This window comes from Dipodomys spectabilis, unplaced genomic scaffold, assembly GCF_019054845.1.
Source record: "Dipodomys spectabilis isolate Male_0828 unplaced genomic scaffold, ASM1905484v1 ptg000026l, whole genome shotgun sequence".
In the NCBI taxonomy this organism is placed as follows: domain Eukaryota; kingdom Metazoa; phylum Chordata; class Mammalia; order Rodentia; family Heteromyidae; genus Dipodomys; species Dipodomys spectabilis.
In genome coordinates this window covers 12,238,704-12,261,296 of record NW_024870703.1, presented here as the reverse complement: position 1 = coordinate 12,261,296, position 22,593 = coordinate 12,238,704, and the positions used below count along the sequence as shown (strand labels likewise).

Genomic DNA, 22,593 nt, shown 5'->3' with positions numbered 1-22,593 from the left:
CATATACTGCCACATAGGAAAGAAGCTTACATTTTGATAAGGAAAAGAAGAAAGATAAATAAATTTTCCCCATTTTTTGTCCTAGATAGGAGATTGCAAAGTCAAATAATGGAATTATTATAGCAGTCACATTTTAGTTATCTATTTAATGTTATAAAATATACATTGATCTCTCTCTCTCTCTCTCTCTCTGAAATAGTGAACTGTTAACTATACCATTTGTTGTTTTAAAAAAATTATAATACCTCCCAACAACTCCTACTTTTTCATGCTATTTACTTTCTTTTGAAGCTGAGTTATCTGGAAGAGGTTACATGGAGAGGTCCATGTTTTACACCTCTTGGTGTGCTCAGCAGCAAGCCCAGATCTTCCCACTTAAGATAAGCATCTCTTCATTATACTCATAAATTGATATGTTGAATTGAAACCCCTTTGTACAACTATTTAAGGATAATAAAAGAATTAATAATTTTTTGACTTTATTTTTATTTGTTATTGTGAGGGTGATATGTAGAGGATTTAAAATTATGTAACTCAGGTAATAACTAATTTGTTTTTGAACAGTGTCATCCCCTCCCTCATTTTCTCCCAGTTTTTTTTCCTCCCAACCCCCCAGGTCCCTAAGTTGTATAGTTCATTTCCAACCTAGTGTCTAGTGAGTATCACTACTGAATTAGTTCACCCTTTGTGTTCACCATTTCTGTGCTTCCCCTTAAAAAATTTTTAAATAGGTATCTTTATACCAAGTTGTTGCTTGAATGGCTGAGTAATTGAAAAAGAAAACTTTTAGAAAATGAAGAATATACAAGCAGTATAATAATAGTTAACTCAGTCAAGAATAGTCAGTTATGCAAGAAATAAGCCAACAGGAACAAATGGACAAATAGAACAGAAATAAACCTAAAAGACTTTCAGGCAGAATATTGAACAGCTTTGTATAATGTATTTTATTAAATAAAAGATATTAAGGTGAAATGGGTGATAACCATGAACAAAATTTAAAGCTGTTCTCTGAAAATAACCTATTGGTTTATAGTTTTGAAAATAACCTATTAGTTTATAGTTTTGAAACAAGTGAAACTGTAACTCACCACAGGACTTGATAGAGCTTTTATCTTTTATTCCAGGATATCAGTTTTTATAACATTTACAGTAGTTTGTCTCTTACTGACTATAGCCACAAAATTTAATCAAAAGGGAATAAACTGGAACTTGTCTCTACTGCATATGTTTGAAGTTTTAGTTAAATCATTTCACAAAAAAAGTCTGTGAGTGTGTAAGGTAAGCATATGAAAAGCCATTCAACATATTTTGTACAACTAAACACATAAAACCACAGGGAGGAATCACTTTATACACACTAAAATGGCTCAAATGAAAAAGACAATACCAAGGATATTTGAGCTCTCAAATTGAGTGATGATGATACAAGAAATGAAAATATAGCTGCATACATAGACTAACACCTAAGGGGTCACAAAAGCTTAAGCAGACTCACAATACAGATGAAACATCAAAGCATTATGCCAAGAAGACACAAAGCTTAAGTGTATAATGGCATTGATGTGAAACTCTAGGAAAGGTAGGCTATGGTAACACATCAGTAATTGCCTGGCAGTAATAACAGGATGAGCACACTACCTGCAAGGGAGAAGGTATGAACCTTGGGGATGATACCAACGTACTCTATTGGTTGTTGTGGGATGATACCAACGTACTCTATTGGTTGGTGTGGGATGATACCAACGTACTCTATTGGTTGTTGTGGGATGATACCAACGTACTCTATTGGTTGCTGTGGGATGATACCAACGTACTCTATTGGTTGTTGTGGTAGTTTGAAATTGTGTACATTTATAAAAACTCATAACAGGAGGGGGGACCAAGATGGCGACGGGGCAGTAGGGAAACGCCACAGCTCTCTCCAACCAAAAAGAGAGTTCGAGTTCCAACGTTTAATCTCCCCAAGAGACCGACAACAACAAAAAGACGAACACTCAGAGAAAAACCAGAGGTGGAAAATAACAAAAAAAAGAAAGAGAGGAAAAGAAGAATTTCAGAACAGAGAAGAGCGAAGACCCCTCCCCCAACCTTTACTGGCCGCGCGGCAGTGCGCCAAGCCGCCGGCCAGCCGGCCCGGCGGGGGCTGCCGGAGCCACAGAGACACAGGGGGCTGCTTGCAGATCACCAGGTACCGGATTGCAGAACAGCGGATCGCCAGGAACAGAGAAACCTACCAGCCGGGAGTCTCCAGGAGGATCCCACCTCACCCATCACTCTCCACCGGAGCGGAGAGGCTCCATCCCGCCAAAGCCGCCCGGCACCAGCAGCGCCACAAAGGGACCTGTCTGCAGACCCACCCGCCCAATCGCGATCGCAACGACCCGGCGGGGGGCCGCCCAACCCAGCCCGCAACCACCCCAACTGAACTCGGACTGCAACAACAACTGACGGACTGCAACAACAACTGACGACCTACAGGGTGAGTACCCATCAGGGGACAGGGAATCCATCAAGGGAGACCAGAGCTGGAGGGAATCCCCAGACCCTGACCTAGACTCCCTACCCCAACACCCGGACCACAGGACCCACTAAAACTGGGAACTGTTCGAGAGCTCCACCAGCCGGTAGAGCACACTCTGCTGGCCAGGCCAGAGCAAGAGCGCCCTTGGAAGGGAACTTAAATGCTCAAGCCAGGAACAGTGCCCCTGGGTCAAGACTACCAACAGTAGAAGAAATTTGAACTGTGTCCTCCAGGCTGCATAACCAAGGTGGTATACACATTAGCACAGGCCTAACGAGCGCGCTCCAGGCTGGGGCCGGACCCAGGCCAGGGGACCGGCGCCTGAACAAAGCAAAAAGGGTCAGAAGTGGGGCTGTGGCTCAAATGGTAGGGTGCCAGCCCTGAGCTGAAGAGCTGAGGGACAGCACCCAAACCTAGAGTTCAAGCCCACAACCAGCCCAAAACAAACAAACAAAAACACATCAGGAGCCCATAGCAGACTCCAGTATTTGGGAGAGTGCATCCAGAGCATCTGATCTTCCCAAGAGCACCCGCAGGAGCAAACACAAGCAGTCCAGGCTGCTCAACTCTTCCAAAGGCGGGAATTGCTACAGCAGAGAGCTGAGAATCCTAAGTGAATAGCAGCTGGAAATAGGCTCCCAACAGAATCCAGATCAGGCACAGACTCTCTCTACCAATACAGAATCAGCAACCAAGCAAAGACAGACACACCAAAACAAGATTGAAGAGCAGTCTCCTGAACCCCCATGCGAAAATCACAGAGAAAAATCACAAGGTTTACCACTACCCAGGACAGCAAGCTCACCTCAAAACCCAGCAGCCACGCAGGGGAGAGCCCCAGTGGGAGCAAAGCAGGAATGGAAGACAAAAACTACATCCAAGGGTTGCTGGAGGCAATGACTCAAGAAATAAAGCGAGAAATGGATCAGAAATTGAAAGAGCACAAGGATGAACTATCAAAAGATATACAGGACATCAAACAAAAATTGGATGCAAAAATAGAAGCTGCACAAACCTCAGTAAGAAGTGAGATAAACGCCAAATTAGAGGTAATGCATACTGATATCACCTCATTGAGAGGTGAGATCAGTACTCTGAGAACCAACATTGAATCCATAAAGGGATCCATTTCCACCATGCAAACCACAATAGAAGCCACGGTCAACAGAGTGAATGAAATGGAAGGTAGAGTGTCAGATACAGAAGACAGAATACACCAACTGGACCAAAAAGTGACAGATATGGAAAAATCACTCAAATTAAACCAAAGGGAAATTCAAGAGCAAGCAGATAATGCTAAAAAATTTAACCTTCGCATAATCGGAGTGGACGAAGGTGAGGAATTCCAGAGCAAGGGAATGCAACACCTATTTAACAAGATAGTCAATGAAAATTTTCCCCACCTCAAAAACGACCATCTTAACTACATCACAAAAGCTTATCGAACACCCAACAAGCAAGATCCCAGGAGAAACACTTCTAGGCACATAATAGTAACAATGATGGATCTGAATAATAAGGAAACAATCCTGCATGCAGCAAAAATGAAGAAGGAGCTATACTACAACGGGAAAAAAATTAGAATCACTGCAGATCTCTCCACACAAACAATGAATGCAAGAAAAGCCTGGGAAAGCACCATACGAGCCCTGAGAGCCAATAACTGCCAACCCAGACTGATATACCCGGCAAAGCTAGCATTCACATTCGATGGAGAACTGAAAACTTTTAATAGCAAAGAAAAACTAAATGAATACATAAACATTAAGCCAGCATTACAAAGAATTCTAAGAGGGGGGACACAACCTGAAGAAAGCAACCAGGAACTGGAACCTGCCCCAAACAGGCATTACTCAAAGTCTAACTGAGCAAGCACAGGAGGAAAGGAAAGAAGAAAAACTTAGGAAAACGGAATGGCAGGGACAACAATGCATCTCTCTATACTTTCTCTTAATATAAATGGGCTGAATTCGCCAATTAAAAGAAAACGAACTGAGGACTGGATCAGAAAACAAGACCCATCCATCTGTTGCCTTCAGGAGACCCACCTCTCAGCCAAACATACAAACAAACTCAGAGTGAAGGGGTGGAAAAGGATCTACCAATCAAATTCCCCCAATAAGAAAGCAGGTGTAGCTATCCTGATATCTGACAAAATAAACTTTTCATTAAAATCAGTACAGAAAGACAAGGACGGACACTACATATTAATAAAGGGAACAATCCAAGAGGAGGATATAACCATCATCAACTTATATGCCCCAAATATTGGTGCACCCAGATATGTTAAACAAATGCTCTCAAACTTACAGAATAAAATAGATCCCAATACGATAATACTAGGAGACTTTAACACGCCACTCTCACCAAAGGACAGGTCTACCAACCAGAGGATTGGTAAAGAAGCTACCGAATTAAGTGAGGCCATACTTCAAGCGGAATTAACTGACATCTACCGAGTATTTCACCCTAAAACAACACAGTACACATTCTTCTCAGCAGCTCATGGAACTTTCTCCAAAATAGACCATATCATAGTTCATTCAAGGAACTTAAGCAAATACAAAGGGATCGACATAATCCCCTGTATCCTATCTGACCACAGTGGAATCAAGCTAGCTCTCAATAACAAAGCATACCGCAGAAATTTCTCTAATACATGGAAATTGAACAGCACACTCCTTAACAAGGCCTGGGTAACAGAAGAGATCAGAGAAGAAATAAAGCATTTCCTAGAACTCAATGAAAATGAAAACACCTCACAAAGAAACTTGTGGGACACAGCAAAAGCAGTCCTGAGGGGCAAATTTATTGCCCTCAGTGCCCACATCAAGAGAATGGAGACAGACCAAGTAAATAATCTCATGTTGCAACTAAAACAGCTAGAAAAACAAGAAAAAATGGGACCCAAAGCTACTAGACGAAGCCAGATAACCAAATTGAGAGCAGAGATTAACCAATTAGAAAATCAGAAAACCATAACCAAAATAAACCAAACAAAAAGCTGGTTCTTTGAAAAAATAAACAAAATTGATGGCCCGTTGGCAAGATTAATTAAAAAAAGAAGAGAGGAAACCCATATTAATAGGATTAGGGATGCCACGGGAAACATCACAACACGCACCCAAGATATCCAAACAATTCTAACAGACTACTTTCAAAAGCTATACTCTCTAAAGGAAGAAAATCTGGCGGAAATGGATGCATTTTTAGAGAAATACAAGTTACCCAAACTGAGCAAAGAAGAAGTTAACCAATTAAATAAGCCAATATCCTATAATGAGATACAGGAAGCTATCAAAAGTCTTCCAACAAAAAAAAGCCCAGGACCAGATGGATTCACAGCAGAATTCTATAAGACCTTTAAAGAAGAACTAATACCCATACTCCTCAAGCTCTTCAGAGAAACAGAGAAGGAGGGAGCTATCCCAAACTCATTCTACGAAGCCAATATCACACTCATCCCCAAACCAGGCAAAGACCCAACCAAAAAGGAGAATTACAGGCCAATCTCCTTGATGAACACAGATGCAAAGATCCTTAACAAGATTCTAGCTAACAGAATCCAGAAACACATAAAAAAAATAATACACTATGATCAGGTAGGCTTCATCCCAGAGACACAGGGATGGTTTAACATACGTAAGTCAATAAATGTAATCCAGCATATCAACAGAGCCAAGGTCAAGAATCACATGATTATCGCCACAGATGCAGAAAAGGCCTTTGATAAAATTCAACATTCATTCATGCTAAAAGCTCTGGAGAAAATAGGAATAGAAGGAACATTTCTAAAAACAATAAAAGCCATTTATGACAGACCAATAGCCAATATTATACTTAATGGAGAAAAGCTACAACCAATCCTCCTAAAAACAGGAACAAGGCAAGGATGTCCACTGTCTCCACTCCTCTTCAACATAGTCCTAGAACCCTTAGCCAGGGCAATAAGGCAAGAAAAAGACATTAAAGGGATCCGCATAGGGAAAGAAGAAGTGAAACTATCCCTTTTTGCAGACGACATGATACTATACCTCCACGATCCCAAAAACTCCATCCCCAAACTTTTAGAAATCATAAGTCACTTCGGCAAAATAGCAGGATACAAAATAAACCCACAAAAATCAGTTGCCTTCCTATACACTGATAACGCACAGGAAGAGAGGGAAATAAAGGGAGCAACCCCATTCACAATAACCTCCCAAAAAATAAAATATTTAGGAATTAACCTAACCAAAGATGTAAAAGAACTATTTAATGAGAACTATAAAAAGTTAAAGAAAGAAATTGCAGAAGACACTAGGAAATGGAAAGACCTCCCATGCTCCTGGATAGGCCGACTTAATATAGTAAAGATGGTGATACTTCCAAAATTAATATACAAATTCAATGCAATTCCTATTAAAATCCCAATGACGTACATCACTGAAATACAGAAAACAGTCCAAAAATTTATATGGAACAACAAAAGACCTAGAATAGCCAAAACAATTCTAGGGGATAAAGACAATATGGGAGGGCTATCCATGCCGAACTTCAAACTCTACTACAGAGCTATAATCACAAAGACAGCATGGTACTGGCACAAAAACAGACCCGAAGACCAATGGAACAGAATAGAAGATCCAGATATAAATCCACAGGCCTACAGCCAGCTGATATTCGACAAAGGAGCCAAAGACATACAATGGAAGAAACACAGCCTCTTCAACCGCTGGTGCTGGGAAAACTGGGCAGCCACATGCAGAAAACTAAAAGTGGACCCCAGCCTATCACCATGCACCAACATCAACTCAAAATGGATTAAAGACCTTAACATTAAACCTGAATCTCTGAAACTACTGCAGGACAGAGTAGGAGAGACACTTGAACTAATAGGCATAGGAAGGAACTTCCTGAACAGAGTCCCAGGGTCACAACAAGTTGGAGAGAGACTCGACAAATGGGACTACCTTAAAATAAAAAGCTTCTGCACAGCTAAATCTATCGCAACTAAGCTAGAAAGACAACCAACTAATTGGGAAAAAATATTTACCAGCAATATATCAGACAAGGGGTTAACATCCTGTATATACAGGGAACTCAAGAAACTAATCCCTCCCAAACCTAACAAACCAATTACTAAATGGGCAAGGGAACTAAAGAGGGACTTCTCAAATGAAGAAATAAAAATGGCAAAGAAACACATGAGGAAATGTTCATCATCCCTGGTGGTGAAGGAAATGCAAATAAAGACAACCCTGAGATACCACCTTACCCCAGTCAGAATGTCCCACATCCACAAATCAGCCAACGACAAATGCTGGAGGGGATGTGGAGAAAGAGGAACCCTATTACACTGCTGGTGGGAATGTACACTTATACAACCACTTTGGAAAGCAGTCTGGAGGGTCCTTAGAAAGCTAAAGATTGACCTCCCTTACGACCCAGTCATACCACTTCTAGGCATCTACCCTGAACAACAGGAACCAATATACAAGGACACGTGCACCTCCATGTTTATTGCAGCACTGTTCGCAATAGCTAGGATATGGAAACAACCTAGGTGCCCCACCACAGATGAATGGATCCAAAAATTGTGGTATCTATACACAATGGAATATTATGCAGCCATTAGAAATGACAAAATAATGGCATTTGCAGGGAAATGGATGGAGCTAGAAGGAATCATGTTGAGCGAGGTAAGCCAAGAACGAAGAGACAAACGGTACATGGTCTCCCTCATAAGTGGATGCTAAATCCAAAAGGTTAGGTGATACGACAAAACTAACAGGACTTAAGAAACAAAGAACTCCCGCTCATCTGGTTGAACCACTACTAAATATCCTCATGCTGCTGATCACAAATATGGTACATAACATGTGAACACTGTTATATATTACAGACTGTGGTAGACAATTTGCTCCAGGGAAGTTAGAATGAACTTGTGACTTTGAAATTATGTAATCATTTAATCACAATCAAAAAAAAAAAAAAAAAAAAAAAGAACCTCGGGGAAGGGAGGGAGGGAGGGGATGGTAGGGGGAAAACAATGGAGGGGGTAACAATGTTCAAGAGGAAGTGTACTCATAACCTCACTCATGTAACTGTAACCCTCTGTATAGTAGCTTTACAATAAAAAAAAAAAAAAAAAAACTCATAACAAATAGTATAAAATTGTAAATAATATATAAAAACTCTATGAGGCTTATCCTTCAATAAGCACTGATTTAATATATTCATAGCCATCAAAAACTGTGAAAAATAAGTAAAAATTATATCAGTCAAATTGTAAACAAAATACATATGTGCACAGGTACACACACATACATAAATTTAAAGGCAAAATTATCTCTAGAGATAAAGAGAATAACAGTAAAATAGTAAATCAGTTCACCAAGAAAGTGTTTTAAAGCCAGTATGCTCCTACTAACAGCCTCAAAACTGTAAAATACCACTGGAGACGTGACTGATAAGTACCTGCCTAACAAGTGTGAGGATCCTAAGTTCTAACTTCAGTACACACCCAAAAAAACTATAAAATAAACATTATACTCGATTACCCAAAGGAAGAGATCGCTCAAGTATTTGTACTTATATTTGTCTTATCTAAATGCATACACATTAGGTATGTTATATACATTTATATGGAATTGAAGAGATTAGATTCAAAAGGTGAATAACTCCTAAGAGTGATATTACTCTGCCTTTGCAGATCTCAAAACTGAGTTGGATCGAGAAAAAAATGGCTGCTACTCTGTTTGGAAAAATACCATCCTCAACTATACAAGAATCTTTTCACAACTTCCTAAAGGTATAATTTTTCTCTGTTATTTTAGTGTCAGACTGCCTGCTATTTTCACCAGTCCCTGCTACCCCTGATGTCAAGGAAATGTTTCTCTTCTTTGTTGTATAGTTCTCTGCTTGAAACCCCAGAATGAATCCTGGCTTTTACGATGCTCTGTTTTGAGCATCATGATGAGCATCATGATCCAAAGTATGCTTCATGCATAAACATTTTTGATCCTCTAGCTATGCTAGTCCTAGGAATAACAAGATCCTTTTTAAAAATCATCCAGCTATCTACATGAGACTTTAGATACAGCAGCCCCATCACATTATCCTCCTACTAAATCTGGAAGCAGCTCCACCTCATGTAGCTTGTGTAGGAACAATCAGGCTCTAATTCAGACTTGCTTCCCACACTACTCATAATCTTAAGAGGGAATTGGTTTAATCTTAATTAAAATATCCCAAAGGGAGAGTTATTTTAAAAACCACCTCCTAAAAGCCTTATAAACATTTCTGTAGAAGACTCTTAGGACATCAGATCCAGTATTTTTATTCTTACATTAAAATGCAAAGCTATTATATTAATATAACTTTGAAGAGTTATATGAAGGTAGGCACTCATGGAAATGTATAATACGTCTAGTCATATAATTAACATCTGATTGGTCTCATTCCTTTCTCTGGAACTGATTATAAAATCTTAGTTACAGGTTAAGGATCTGAAATCATGAATGTCTCAAAATCTGAAACTTGAGTACCATCAAGTCAGCTCTCAAAAAGTTTCAGATTTTGGAGTTCTTGCTCCTAGACATCTCTTTATAGAGAGTTCAAGGGACCAGGACTTTGTTTCTAGGCAGAGCATCATTCAGTTGGGTCCTGTACAGGCTTTAGAATAGGAAAAATGAAACTGGGAGTGAGCCTTTTCTGTCTGCATGACCTGGATGTCTTCTTTTATTTTTCTTACATCATAAATCGTTCATCTATGAAGTAGGCATAGTAATACCTACTTTGTACAGCTTTTGTAAAAATTATACACAACAGTACCTGCAATCGTCTTGTCCCAGAGCTCTAGCACATTAAGGATTCCAAGTAAATATTTACCTGTACCTATATAAATATAGATATGCATAGATATAGATATTTTGTTCTTTATTAATGGAAAATCTGGTCTTCCATGGCCTCAAAGTTGACTAATCATCATCCATGACTTCCCTATAGAAATGCTTTCAAGCTGGATTATGATTCCCATCTCATCCAAAATTCTGCCACTCTTCTCTAGGGCAGTGACAGTCAAAACTGCTACCTGTTAACATCATTGGAGCCTTAAAATATGTCACCCAAGGCCATGACTCACAGTAATTGTTTGAGAGTCTCTGTGTACATTGAAGTATAGTTTATATATAATAAATTATGCCCATTTCAACATACTTCAGTGAAATCTGACAAATTTACATCCCTGTGTAATCATCACCATTTCAAAACATAGTGCATTTCCATCACCATGAAGTTACCTTTGGCCCTTTACAGGCAGTTTTCCACTCCAGGTAACCACTAGTCTGCTGTCACCATAGATTAGTTTTGCCTGGTCTAAAATTTTATATAAATGGAATCATACAACTTTTGCTTGAATGCATACGTGACTTCTTTCACTTAGAATGATTTTAGATTCATTTTATTTAGTATATTGTTTTTTTTATTGCAGAGTAATATTTTCTTATTGGTATTATACTACAAGATTTATATCTTATACAATCTGTGAACATTTGAGTTATTTCCAATATGTGACTGTTTTGGATAAAGCTTCCATAAATATTTATATTCAAATATTTGTGTGGACATGTTTTTATTTTTCTTAGGTTTATATCTAGGGACTGAATGGTTGAATATATAGCACATGTTTTTGAAGTTTGATCAGTAGTTTTGAAGCTTTCAGAGTGATTTCTGGAAACCTATGGCAGAGTTGGGAACTACGGGACCAAGAATGAGTGAATGTAGTAGAGGACAGGATGACAAAATTGATAGATCAGCAGCCATGATCTTACATACTGTTTCCAATTGTAGGATCTCTAGTCTTTATCAGTTGTTTCCCCAGCTACTAAGCTTTCTTTTTTCTTTTCTTTTTTTTTTTTTTTTTTTTTTTTTTTGTCGGTCGTGGGGCCTGAACTCAGCTGGGTGCTGTCCCTCAGCTCTTCAGCTCAAGGCTAGCTCAAGGGCCACATGCAGCACTTTACCACTGAGCCAACTTCCTAGCCTCTAAGCTTTCTTTTATGTGCTGTTATAGTTAAAGAAAAAAAGAAGCAAGCAATTCCTTGAGTTTCTATTTTAAAGCGTAGCTTATTATTCAACAATGTTGATTAAGCAGATACCTAATATCAAACATACTATAAATGTAGGGAACGCAGAAGTGACCAGCACAGCGCCTGCCTTTAAGGAGCTTGGATAGCCAAGAGCAAGTAAACACATGTAGTATTCTTTGCCACATATTATGACAAAGACTGTTCTAAGAGTCTCTCTAGAGAGAGGGACTAATTCAAGCATTATACTAAATACTACTCTCCTTTTAATTCATTAAGGAATTTGGTAAAAAGTCACAATTGGCCTCACTTTGGAAAATTCAGTATTGTTCATAGCCTGACGGTTCCTTGGGGATTTTTTATGTGTTTGTATGCTGGTCCTGGGGCTTGTGCTCAGGACCTGATGCTGTCCCTGAGCTCTTGTGCTCAAGGCTACTACTCTGCCGCTTGAGCTGCAGTTTTACTTCTGACTTTTTTGGTGGTTAACTGGAAATGAATCTCACAGATTTTTCTTCCTGGGATGGCCGCAAACCACGATCCTTAGATCTCAGCCTTCCGAGTAACTGTGACTTCAGGCATGAGCCACCAGTGCTCAGCTTTTGGTTTGTTTTTTAGCCATAAGAACAAAATAAAAATTAAAATATTCTGATTTATAATAACTTTTATTAATTAAATCTGGGCACTAAAATATGTATAAAGGATTCAAAAGTATACATTAAAGAAATAAGCTACTTAGGGATGCATGGATTGAGGCAAATTATCCAGATAGGATTTGCACAAAGCTGAGGCAGCTAGTGGACCTAGAAGAAGGAAAAGTTGACCAAATTTCAGTCCACGCCTTTTTATTAGACTAGCTTAAAAATAATGCTAAACTACAAATGTTGAAGTGGAAATGGTTAAACAAGAGAAGACGTGGGCGAGCCAGGCTCCACCTACACCATGGGAGGCTCCACAGGACATTCAAAGCCAGGCCTGGCTAGGTCTGAGCTACAGCTTCCTTTGGCCTTACTAGTTCTCTTCCACTTCACAGTTAGACATGTGTTTTAGTCTCTTTCCAACAAGCATGTAGGATCGAGAATGTTTTTGGTCAATATTGATAATAGTGGAAATAGAGAATACCATTAGGGAATGCTTAATTTAATCATGGAATACCTATAGTATGAAATATGTCTCCTAGGAATAATGAAGTAGAACTTTGAATGCTAACATGAAAATGTGTTTGTAATACCTGAAGGGAGGGAGTAGCTTAAGGCTCACATTTTAAAAAATGGTCTCATTTTTTTTTCCTTTGCCCTGGACTTCTATGAAGAATCTGATAGGGTATGTGTCAAACTGTTGATAGTGGTTACTCCTGGGAAATGGGATTGAACTGAGAAGAAAATTTGAAAGGAGAAGCTTTCACCTTTTAAATTTTGGAAATGTCAAGATAGTTTGTATCTTGTAAAACAAGCATATTTTTGGAAGCTTTTAGAATTGTCCCTCTCTTAGATCCAGCTTTCTTCTAGACTTGGGGTTATCACTTTGGGGATTGGGGTTAATACTTTGCTGTAGCACTACCATATCCAGGAAAGACGTCTTCTCTCCCAAAGATAAAGATATATAATTGGTCCATAAAGGAGAAATAGTGAAGGGTAAAATCTCTTTTAAATAAAAGTACCTCCTTAAGTTCCTTCTCTGCTGTTGTCTACTACTTGAAATAGATGTTTCAAGGATCTATCTTTCCTTTTAAAACATTTGAAGTAATTCTGATGTTATTCAGTCATGTTTGAATTAATCTAAAATCAATTATTAGTCTAGGGAAAGACATATGCTTATATATGCATGTGTATGTACATGTATGTATATGTATACACACATATTTGTGAGTTTCCTTTTTTGACATTACTTTATGAGATTATTTATACTTTAATGGCTAAGTGCAAAGACTATGTATTTCCCCAAAGATATTGATAAATGGTACTGGCTAAGGAGTCAACTGTGAAATAACCACATTAAGTCCTTAACACAGTTTGGTTCATAATATCTCTTGTAGCTAATGTTATTATTGTGATATTTGACTGTTATTCTGTCTGCTTTCTCTTAAATCAGGCTGAAGAACTCCAATCTGGCTATTCTATGTCCAATTACATGTATTTGGCCAAGGTAATGAAGACTACTTGTTTAAAGATCACTTTGAATCTATTTACATAAAAATGAGATTGCTACCTTTGATATAATTATTTTTCACTTCTAGTGTTGTTTTGATCTTGAGAAAAATCAGGATGCTTGGAAGTTCTGTAACATGGCATTATTACTCCCTATTGTTTCCAAAGAGGTAAGTCTACCCAGTGACAAGAGTACTATGCAAGATAAAACATGAACAGCTAGCTTAGTATATATGGATTTTTCTTTACTTTCTAAATATTTGTTTATTTTTATTTTCCAAGTTTGCTAAAATATAATAGAACTGTATATGTAAGGTGTATAACTTGATGTTTTAATATATGTATATACTATGAAATGATAATCACCATCAAACTAAATGACATGTCCATTACCACAGTTATCTTTGTTACTGCTGTTGACACCAAAAATTTCATCTTTTAGCAAACATCAAGTGTACAATACAGTGTTATTAATTACAGTCACAAGATGGATATTTTTACAGCTTACTTATACTATAATTGAAAGTTTGTACCCTTCAGCCATTTTCTGCTTCTGTCATAGCATTTTTTGTTGCTGTTGTTGTTGGTCATGGGGCTTGAACAATTGGCCTAGGCGCTGTCCCTCAGCTCTTCAGCTCAAGGCGAGTGCTCTACCACTTGAGCTTCAGCGCCACTTCCAGCATTTTCTTTTATACAAAAACATTTGGGCTTTTTGGCCTTAAATATCTATAAACCTGACCGGGATTTATTGAACAGGAGCTGAGACCATGTTATAGTTTGTCACTACAAATGTTATATCAAGATAGTCTAGTAGCAAACTCTCAGATAGACCTAGTTTCTTTGCCCACACCCCACTATTTTCTTTTCTCTAACCAAAGTAACATGCAAACTCTTTATTGTCTTGGTCTATGGATTAAGTAACTCTTCCTTGGAAGAACTCATTTGTTACAATGTCAGTGCTAGTGTGATTGGTATTCTATAACTACATGTGAGAATGGGACATTTGTCTCATATTACAGAGAAGCTATTCCATCCTTCACCTATCAACTGTTGAAAAAGATTGATGAACTCCTGAGTATATTAGCACTAAATGATCCTCCTTGCTCTAAAAAAAATTTCTTACTTAGATTTTTACATGTACTATAAAGTTTCAAATTTTTCTCCCTTTCTGTGAGATAACCTTTCCCTGAGAGATCAGTTGAATCGTTAATGGACATTCACATGGCAGCTAGCATACAAAGCATCCTAATGCTGCTAGTTAGGTGTAAGACTGGAGGGAACAAGACAAGCCCCACAGGAAGGAGCTGATCATTAAACTCTGTGCAGCAGACAAATCGTCACACTTAGGGCACAGTGAATGAATGTTCATGTGGTTACGGGTCCTCAGCTCACAGCAGGATGTGGCTATAAAAAATATATAAAGGCCATCTCACACACACAGATTACACACACACACACACACACACACACACACACACACACACACAGAGCGAGAGAGAGAGTAAGAGAGAGAGAGAGAGTGCACACTAGGGCTTCCTCACATCTCACAGTTAGAGAGAAAAAACAGCAATCCTGTTGACATGCTGATGGATCCATTGTGTGAACTTACATGGAAGGCTTTCCTCTTCCTGAGTCCTTACCACTCCAGTTGTGATGGAGGAAGAGCCTGAAGATAACTCTTCACATTAACACACATTTTCATAGATCTCCATCCTGCTCAGTACTAAGAAATCCAGTTTCTCAGTAAAGGCCATTCAAAAAATATGCCTGTACTCCACTGTGGTCTGTTTCAAAGTACCAGAGTAATTGTGTGAAATTTCATTATATTTTCTTTTATAGGACAAAGAAGCGCATAAAGAAGTGAAAAAAATAATTGCTGCCTTGAAGAGGTAAATAAAAGAACTTACTCTTCAAAAATCCGATGGGTCTAGTAAAGTTTAAGTTTCTCACAGTTATATTTTTAATCATCATTTTTTTCTTTACTATGTAAGGGTAATGTGCTCTGATTTGAAGGTAAAATGTGTTTCTTCATAATGACTCTTATTAGAGGCATTATAAACAAATCATGTTATTTGGAGAATCCTACTTACTATAATGTCAGTATATAATGATCTATAAACATGTATGCTTTGTATTTTTCCTATCAATAAACTGTAGCCTTAAGAATATTTCTTTAAATAAAATATTTAAATCAATCCAATAAATAAATTCTAATATTGAATCCTTGTTTCAATAGAGATTTTATAAAGCAAAATAATTTTATTAATGTTGAAAACTGAAAATAATAAGCACAGTTGTTGGTAGCAAAACCCAAAGAAGAAATACAACTACTAAGTGGAGATACATGGTACATTATAATAAAATACTGCTTTACTATCAAATTTGCAAGGATTTCTCTTCTTTCAGAAAATACTAATGCCAATGCCACAAGAGGAAATAGTCTCATATACTATTAGCAGGAGGACATTTTTGGGAACAAACTATTGGCAAAATGTATCTAGAGCCTTTAAGCTACATAAACTCCAACTTTACCTTTCCATTTTATGGAGATATTGTTAAATAAAAAAGTCCGAATGCTTTATATACAAATGTTCATACCAGTATAACCATATCCAATTTTAAGAGAACAGTTACATCAGAATTAAAATGCACTTCAGTACTATTTCTGACATAAGAAATTAGTATTTGCTTGGTGTGGTGGTGCTGAAATCCATGCACTTTGGATTGAATTCAAAGTCATTCTGGACTCCAAAGTTAGAAATACACTAAAATGGTTGTAGTTTATATATTTTTGTAAAATTGTTTTTTGTTTGCTGCATTTCCCAATTTTAATAATAAAAATGTATATAATGTTTTAAAAAATGAATATAAGAGCAGCATAGTGGCTGAAGTATGTAATCACACTACTTAAAAGGTAGAGATAGAAGAATCATAATGTAAAATTGGCCCAGACAAAAAGAGACCCTATCTGAAAAAAATTAACTAAAACCTAAAAGGATGGAGGTATGAGTCAAGTGATAGAGAGCCTGCCTAGCAAATTCACGGCTCTGAGTTTAGTCCCTAGTAACACACACACACACACACACACACACACACACAGAGAATTTAGCTTGCAACAATCTATAAAGGATTCCCTGGTATCCTTTAACTAAACTCAGTCTATAAATCAGAATAAACTTGAATTTCTTAATACATCTGTGCTCGTGCACACACATGCACACATATATACACTGACTTACAAACTCAAAAGTTTCAAGCCTTACCTTAGAGGTGTCAGTTAATAAAATAGAACTATTTTTTCTCTTTCATCTTTTATACTAATTCTCACCCACTCTCTTCTGCAACTGGTCTCATATTGGAAGTGCAGGTTAGATGGAGGCCAGGGACTCACAGATACCCTCATGGATTTAGAGCCCATAGTACTATGGATACTCTGGCTAGCTCTACATGATGAAAAGGACTGGAAAATTGTGAAAGCATCAAGTAATAGAAAATTACATCATAGGCCTTGTGAAAACAGCTCTTTCCAGTAGAAAATAGTACAAAGACTTCCTCTAAAAATTATGAAGACTATAGAGGCTCATTCCTGTAGATAAAGAAGTAAGACTCGGGGGCTGGGAAGGTGGCTCAGTGGTAGAGCGCTTGCCTTGCATGCATGAGGCCCTGGGTTTGATTCCTCAGCACCACATAAGCAAAATGAAAAAAGCCTGAAGTGGCGCTGTGGCTCAAGTGGTAGAGCGCTAGCCTTGAGCTGAAGAGCTGAGTGCTGGACAGCGCCTAGGCCCAGAGTTCAGGTTCCACAACCGGATCAAAAAAACAAAAAAAGAAATAAGACTTGGAACTCATAATTGAAACATGGCATAATGTCTGATCAACATTCATTTATTTTAATAATGTTCCTATTTGGTCCTTTTCATAAATGTCTTCAATAGGCAAGTTGGAATCCACCGATTGGGTAAGTGGTATAATAGTTTATGGATAAAGGCTTGACTCAATAATATTGAGCTTCAGAGTAATAGGAATTTCTAGAACATTTGGTAGTTTCTCCAATAGGGTATTAAAGAAAATTCCCCTTTGGGACATGGTCATACCCGTTTCAAGTTACCAATAAGCACTGCCATTTGCTTAGTTCCAAATTTACACTGAGTCATATTTGCAGTCCTTACCAAATTACATGGTCAAAACACACACACACACAAAATAAAAGTGTGATGAAGTCAACTAACAATTTTCTAATCTGGTCACCAGTGGCTCACACCTGTAATCCTAGCTACTCAGGAGACTGAGATCTGAGGATGACAGTTCAAAGCCAGCCGGGACAGGAAAGTCCCCATGAAAGTCTTATCTCCAATTAACCACCAGAATACCAGAGGTGGTGCTGTGGCTCCAAGTGGTAGAGCACTAGCTTTCAGCAAAGGAGCTGAGTATTTTATTTTTGTATGACAGCATTGCATATAGAATATTATACTTGCTCCAGAGAATGTCATACAAAGTGAACCACATAGACTCTAATTTTCTGTGGTTACTTCATTCATCACTCAGGACGCATGACTTTGGAAAGCCCAGATTATCTCTGCAGCAGTACTCTTGAAATGAGGATTTCTCCTGGTGGACAGCTAAGGTCAAGTTCCTGGTACATTCTGCACTCACAGATGAAGTACACAAACTGCTGACCTCTCAAGAGACTTTGTGTACAACTTTGGAAAAGTGAAGTTCAGATCCAGAAATGTGAATAGGTTCAACTTCAGAAGATACTCGTCCAGCTGTCTGTGATATTTCTCATAAAACATTCACGAAGTAACTGCGTGTTCCACTAAAATTTTAACAGTTGTGGTGTCCCTGTAATTTCATACAATAAAACAGATGGCCTTCATTGTAACAAGAAAGTTAGTCTGATTTCTTAGTTGTATCTAAAAGTTGTGAAGAGGCTTTTGTTTTATAATACTTTTATACTTTTGAAATTTAAAAAAAGGCAGTGGTAAAATACAATCATTGGAACCAAACTTCACATTATACCAAGGAACAGTTTAAGCTCTGGTGTATAAAGGGAGAGAGAACTGTTAGTAGACAAGACAGGATTGGGCTTCAGGCCTTGGACTCTCATTGTCTTTTACATCAAGCCAAGGGCTATTTGCATCGAACGGAGTCTGGCAGAGAATCGTGGCTGAGAGGATTGTAACTTACGTGGCCATTACTGATTCTAAGTGTTTGTTTGTATGTTTGTTCTGGATCAACTCATTTCATCATTAGAGCAACCCTATGAGGAAGGAGCATTCATTTTTGCCCCATCTGTAGGTAGAGAAGGAAATGCACAAGATACTAAAAACCCATGCCTAACACAATGAGCAAGGGATTTGACATTGGACAACTGCTCCTGACTACTATGCAATCCTGCCAGCAAATGGGGGAAGATAGAATGGGGAGATGAACGACAGGAGGTGGCAGAAGCACTAAAAATGAAAGGAAGGAAGCAGGTACTGATGGCTCATGCCTATAATCCTAGCTGAGATCTGAGGATCTCAGTTCAAAGCCACTCAGGGCAGGAAAGTCTGTAAGACTCGTACCTCCACTAAAAGTTACCCCCCAAATTCTGAAAGTGGAGATTTGTGGCTCAAGTAGTAGAGCACTGGCCTTAAGCAAAAGAAACTTAGAGACAATGCCCAGGTTCAAGCTCAGGTCCCTCACAAAAATAAAAAAATAAAAAAGAAAGAGAAAGAGAGAAAAAGAAATGAAGGAAGAATGAAGGGGGAAAAAAGGTTAATTTAAAAATAGTAACATGGGGCTGGGAAGGTGGCTCAATGGTAGAGTGCTTGCCTTGCATGCATGAGGCCCTGGGTTCGAGTCCTCAGCACTAAGTAAGCAGAAAAAGCCAGAAGAGGTGCTGTGGCTCAAGGGGTAGAGCTCTAGCCTTGAGTTGAAGAGCTGAGGGACAGTGCCCAGGCCCAGAGTTCAGGCCCCACGACTGGAAAAAAAAAAAAAGTAACATGGAGGGATTATGGAGAGAAAGAAAATAGTAAGAAGTAATGAAAACTCTTAGACTTAGTTTTTTAATATTAGCCTGTATTTTCTAGTTTCACATCTTTAATTCACAATAAACATGTTTTCCTCCCTTACATTATTAAGTCTCAAATTCCCACCTTCTCCCTACTACCTCCACCAAGAAAGGGAAAGTTCTTGAATACTTGGTTGGAATATGACATCCCAACTAATTTAAAATTTGGAAATCTAATTTGTGCCTGGGAAAATTATGAACTGGAAGTTACATGTGGAAAGTGAGTTGGAAGTTACTGGTGTCATGCAACTGTGCCTCCAGCCCTAATTGCACAGTCCTAGCCAAGCGGCTGGACCCACCATGTTGGGAATAGAATTCATCTGGTGCCCAGCATTGAGGATCATAATTTTTTAAAGGTCTCAATCATAATGGTAGTGATTTTCCCAGCCAAACCATTAATTCAATAGTTTATTTTGTCTCTGTTTGAGACACATTTAATTTCCCTGCATTCTTTTGTTCTAAGGAGCTCAGTGTACTTTGCAATTGTAATTAATTTGAGATTTATTGAGAATATTGTGGGGCCATCTGGAAGCTGTGCCAAATTTTGTGAGGGTCTGAAGAATATACAAGTTGGGGATCTTTAGGAAAAAAAGGATATAATGCTACAAATATAAAATTGAGCTTGTAATAAAAAAGACATCGTGACAAATTATATGATATAAAGAGCTGATGAATAGCCCAGACAACACAAAAGCTAGAAAAATAACATCTGATTATTCATTAATGATGTGGCATGCCTCTAGCATGTTTTCTTTAGCATTTTGTCTTTAGCATATTTTCTTTAGCATTCTTTTCTCATTTCACCATATGGCATTAATTTTAATGCCATTTTCTGTTGAAATGGTAGAAGATGAAATATTGGTATTTAGCATGATCAAGAGACATTTGTGTTATATTAGACATGATTTAGGAAAGCTCTGCTCAGTCTCATTTCTTGTTGGCAGGGGCCCGAAGCAACTTCCTCAGCAGCCCTTCTTCCCAGGGTGAGCCTTTGGAGAGCTTTTGAGCATATCCACCCAAAGGCTGAATTTCCCTCACTAAAGCTGCCTGGAGCAATCAGTTTTAACTCTTCCAAACCTTGGCACCTCCAGTGCCCAGCTCCATCTCAACCCAGCTGTGGGTGGATCCCAATACGCCTTGGAGCCTGAGTCATAATAGGTCCAGGGATGGATACAAGCAACATCTTGTTTATATTCTTCTCTTTGCAGGAAGGAGGGTTAAAGGCAGGATCTAAAGCTCAGTGTAGGCCTCCAGAAATAACCTGCCCTAGGAACTGGATGCTTTAGAAGTTAGAAGCTTGCCTGCTAACCATACTTATCATCAAATTCACCATAATGTTTAGGAACCAGGCTCCCCCAAGCCTTCCTCCTGGAGACAGGGCTGCTCTTGAGTGGATGGGTAGAGGAAAGACTAGGAGAAGAGAGTGAGCACATGCCCATTGAACAATAGCTAACTAATCCCAATACTTGGCTATCTCCTTCCAGACTGTCCATGCAAAAAGGTCAGGAGTTAGCCAGGCATCAATGGTACCCTATGTTCCTATACTACTTGCCATTGCAACAGACTTCCAGCACCGTCCTGTCATGATTACTGGATTGATTGTTGCTCAAAATTCATTTGGTGGTGCTGGAAAGGTGGCTCAGTGGTAGAGCGCTTGCCTTGTATGCATGAGGCCCTGGGTTCGATTCCTCAGCACCACATAAGCAAAAAGAAAAAAGCCGGAAGTGGCACTATGGCTCAAGTGGTAGAGCGCTAGCCTTGAGCTGAAGAGCTGAGGGACAATGCCCAGGTCCAGAGTTCAGGCCCCACGACCGGACCCCCACCCCTCCAAAAAAAAAATTCATTTGGTACTCTTCTGCCCTGTGGTTTGGTTTTATTCTGTTTTCCCTGTTCCCACACCTGCCCATGAAAATCTTCCTCTCCCATAAAACCCTATTTGAACGATGGAAGATCATCCATAAAACCTTTGGATCCACATTATCAGTTGCAGTCTTGCTTACTTTCAAGTGCAAGAGCATTTTGTGTATGTGTGGTTTTAAGATCTTCAGGTGACATCAGGAGTAGTTTTGCCCAATTAATATTTGTACAAACAAATCAAGCAACTCAAGAGAGACACTTCACATGTTCCTTAGGAGCCTAAAAGAGAAAGCTGGGAGTCATGCCTACCCTTAGCGAGAGACATGACAGGGAGAGGGCAGAGAAAGAGCAAAGGGAAGGGAAGTACAAAAAGGGCAGGGGCCGGATGCTGGTGGCTCACGCCTGTAATTCTAGCTACTCCGGAGAATGAGATCTGAGGATGGAGGTTCAAAGCCAGCCCAGGCAGAGGAAAGTCAGTGAGACTTTTTTTGGGGGGGGAGTAAGGGGTCCAGTCATGGGGCCTGAACTCTGGGCCTGGGCACTGGCCCTCAGCTCTTCAGCTCAAGGCTAGCGCTCTACCACTTGAGCCACAGCACCACTTCTGGCTTTTTTCTTTTTGCTTATGTGGTGCTGAGGAATCGAACCCAGGGCCTCAGGCATGCAAAGCAAGTGCTCTACCACTGAGCCACCTTCCCAACCCCTCAGTGAGACTTTTATCTCCAATTAACCATCAGAAAGCCAAAAGTGGTGCTGTGGCTCAAAGTGGTAGAGGGCTAGTGTCAAGCAGAAAAACTCAGAGACAGTGCCTAGGCCCTGAGTTCAAACCCCAAGACCAACTGAAAAAAAAAAAAGGTAGGGGGCAGAGGAAGGGAGGACAGTCAGGAAATGGGAAGCCCCACCTGTCAGGGGCCAGACAAGAGACAGTAAGTCTGAGGCAAGGCCAAGGGCAGC

At 39.1% G+C, this 22,593-nt stretch overlaps 1 protein-coding gene across 3 annotated transcripts in view; it reads left to right on the top strand.

The window, feature by feature from the left end:
* Rmdn2 (regulator of microtubule dynamics 2) overlaps positions 1–18,596 on the top strand; it is a 53,728-nt gene extending 35,132 nt beyond the window's left edge. For all 3 annotated transcript variants that reach the window (XM_042675491.1, XM_042675490.1, XM_042675489.1), the window contains 5 exons: positions 9,219–9,317; positions 13,678–13,731; positions 13,823–13,903; positions 15,573–15,622; positions 18,276–18,596. In XM_042675491.1, the coding sequence (XP_042531425.1) occupies positions 9,219–9,317; positions 13,678–13,731; positions 13,823–13,903; positions 15,573–15,622; positions 18,276–18,324 (333 nt within the window). In that variant the 3' untranslated portion in view covers positions 18,325–18,596. The remainder of the gene's footprint in view (positions 1–9,218; positions 9,318–13,677; positions 13,732–13,822; positions 13,904–15,572; positions 15,623–18,275) is intronic.
* The last annotated feature ends 3,997 nt before the right edge of the window (positions 18,597–22,593 follow it).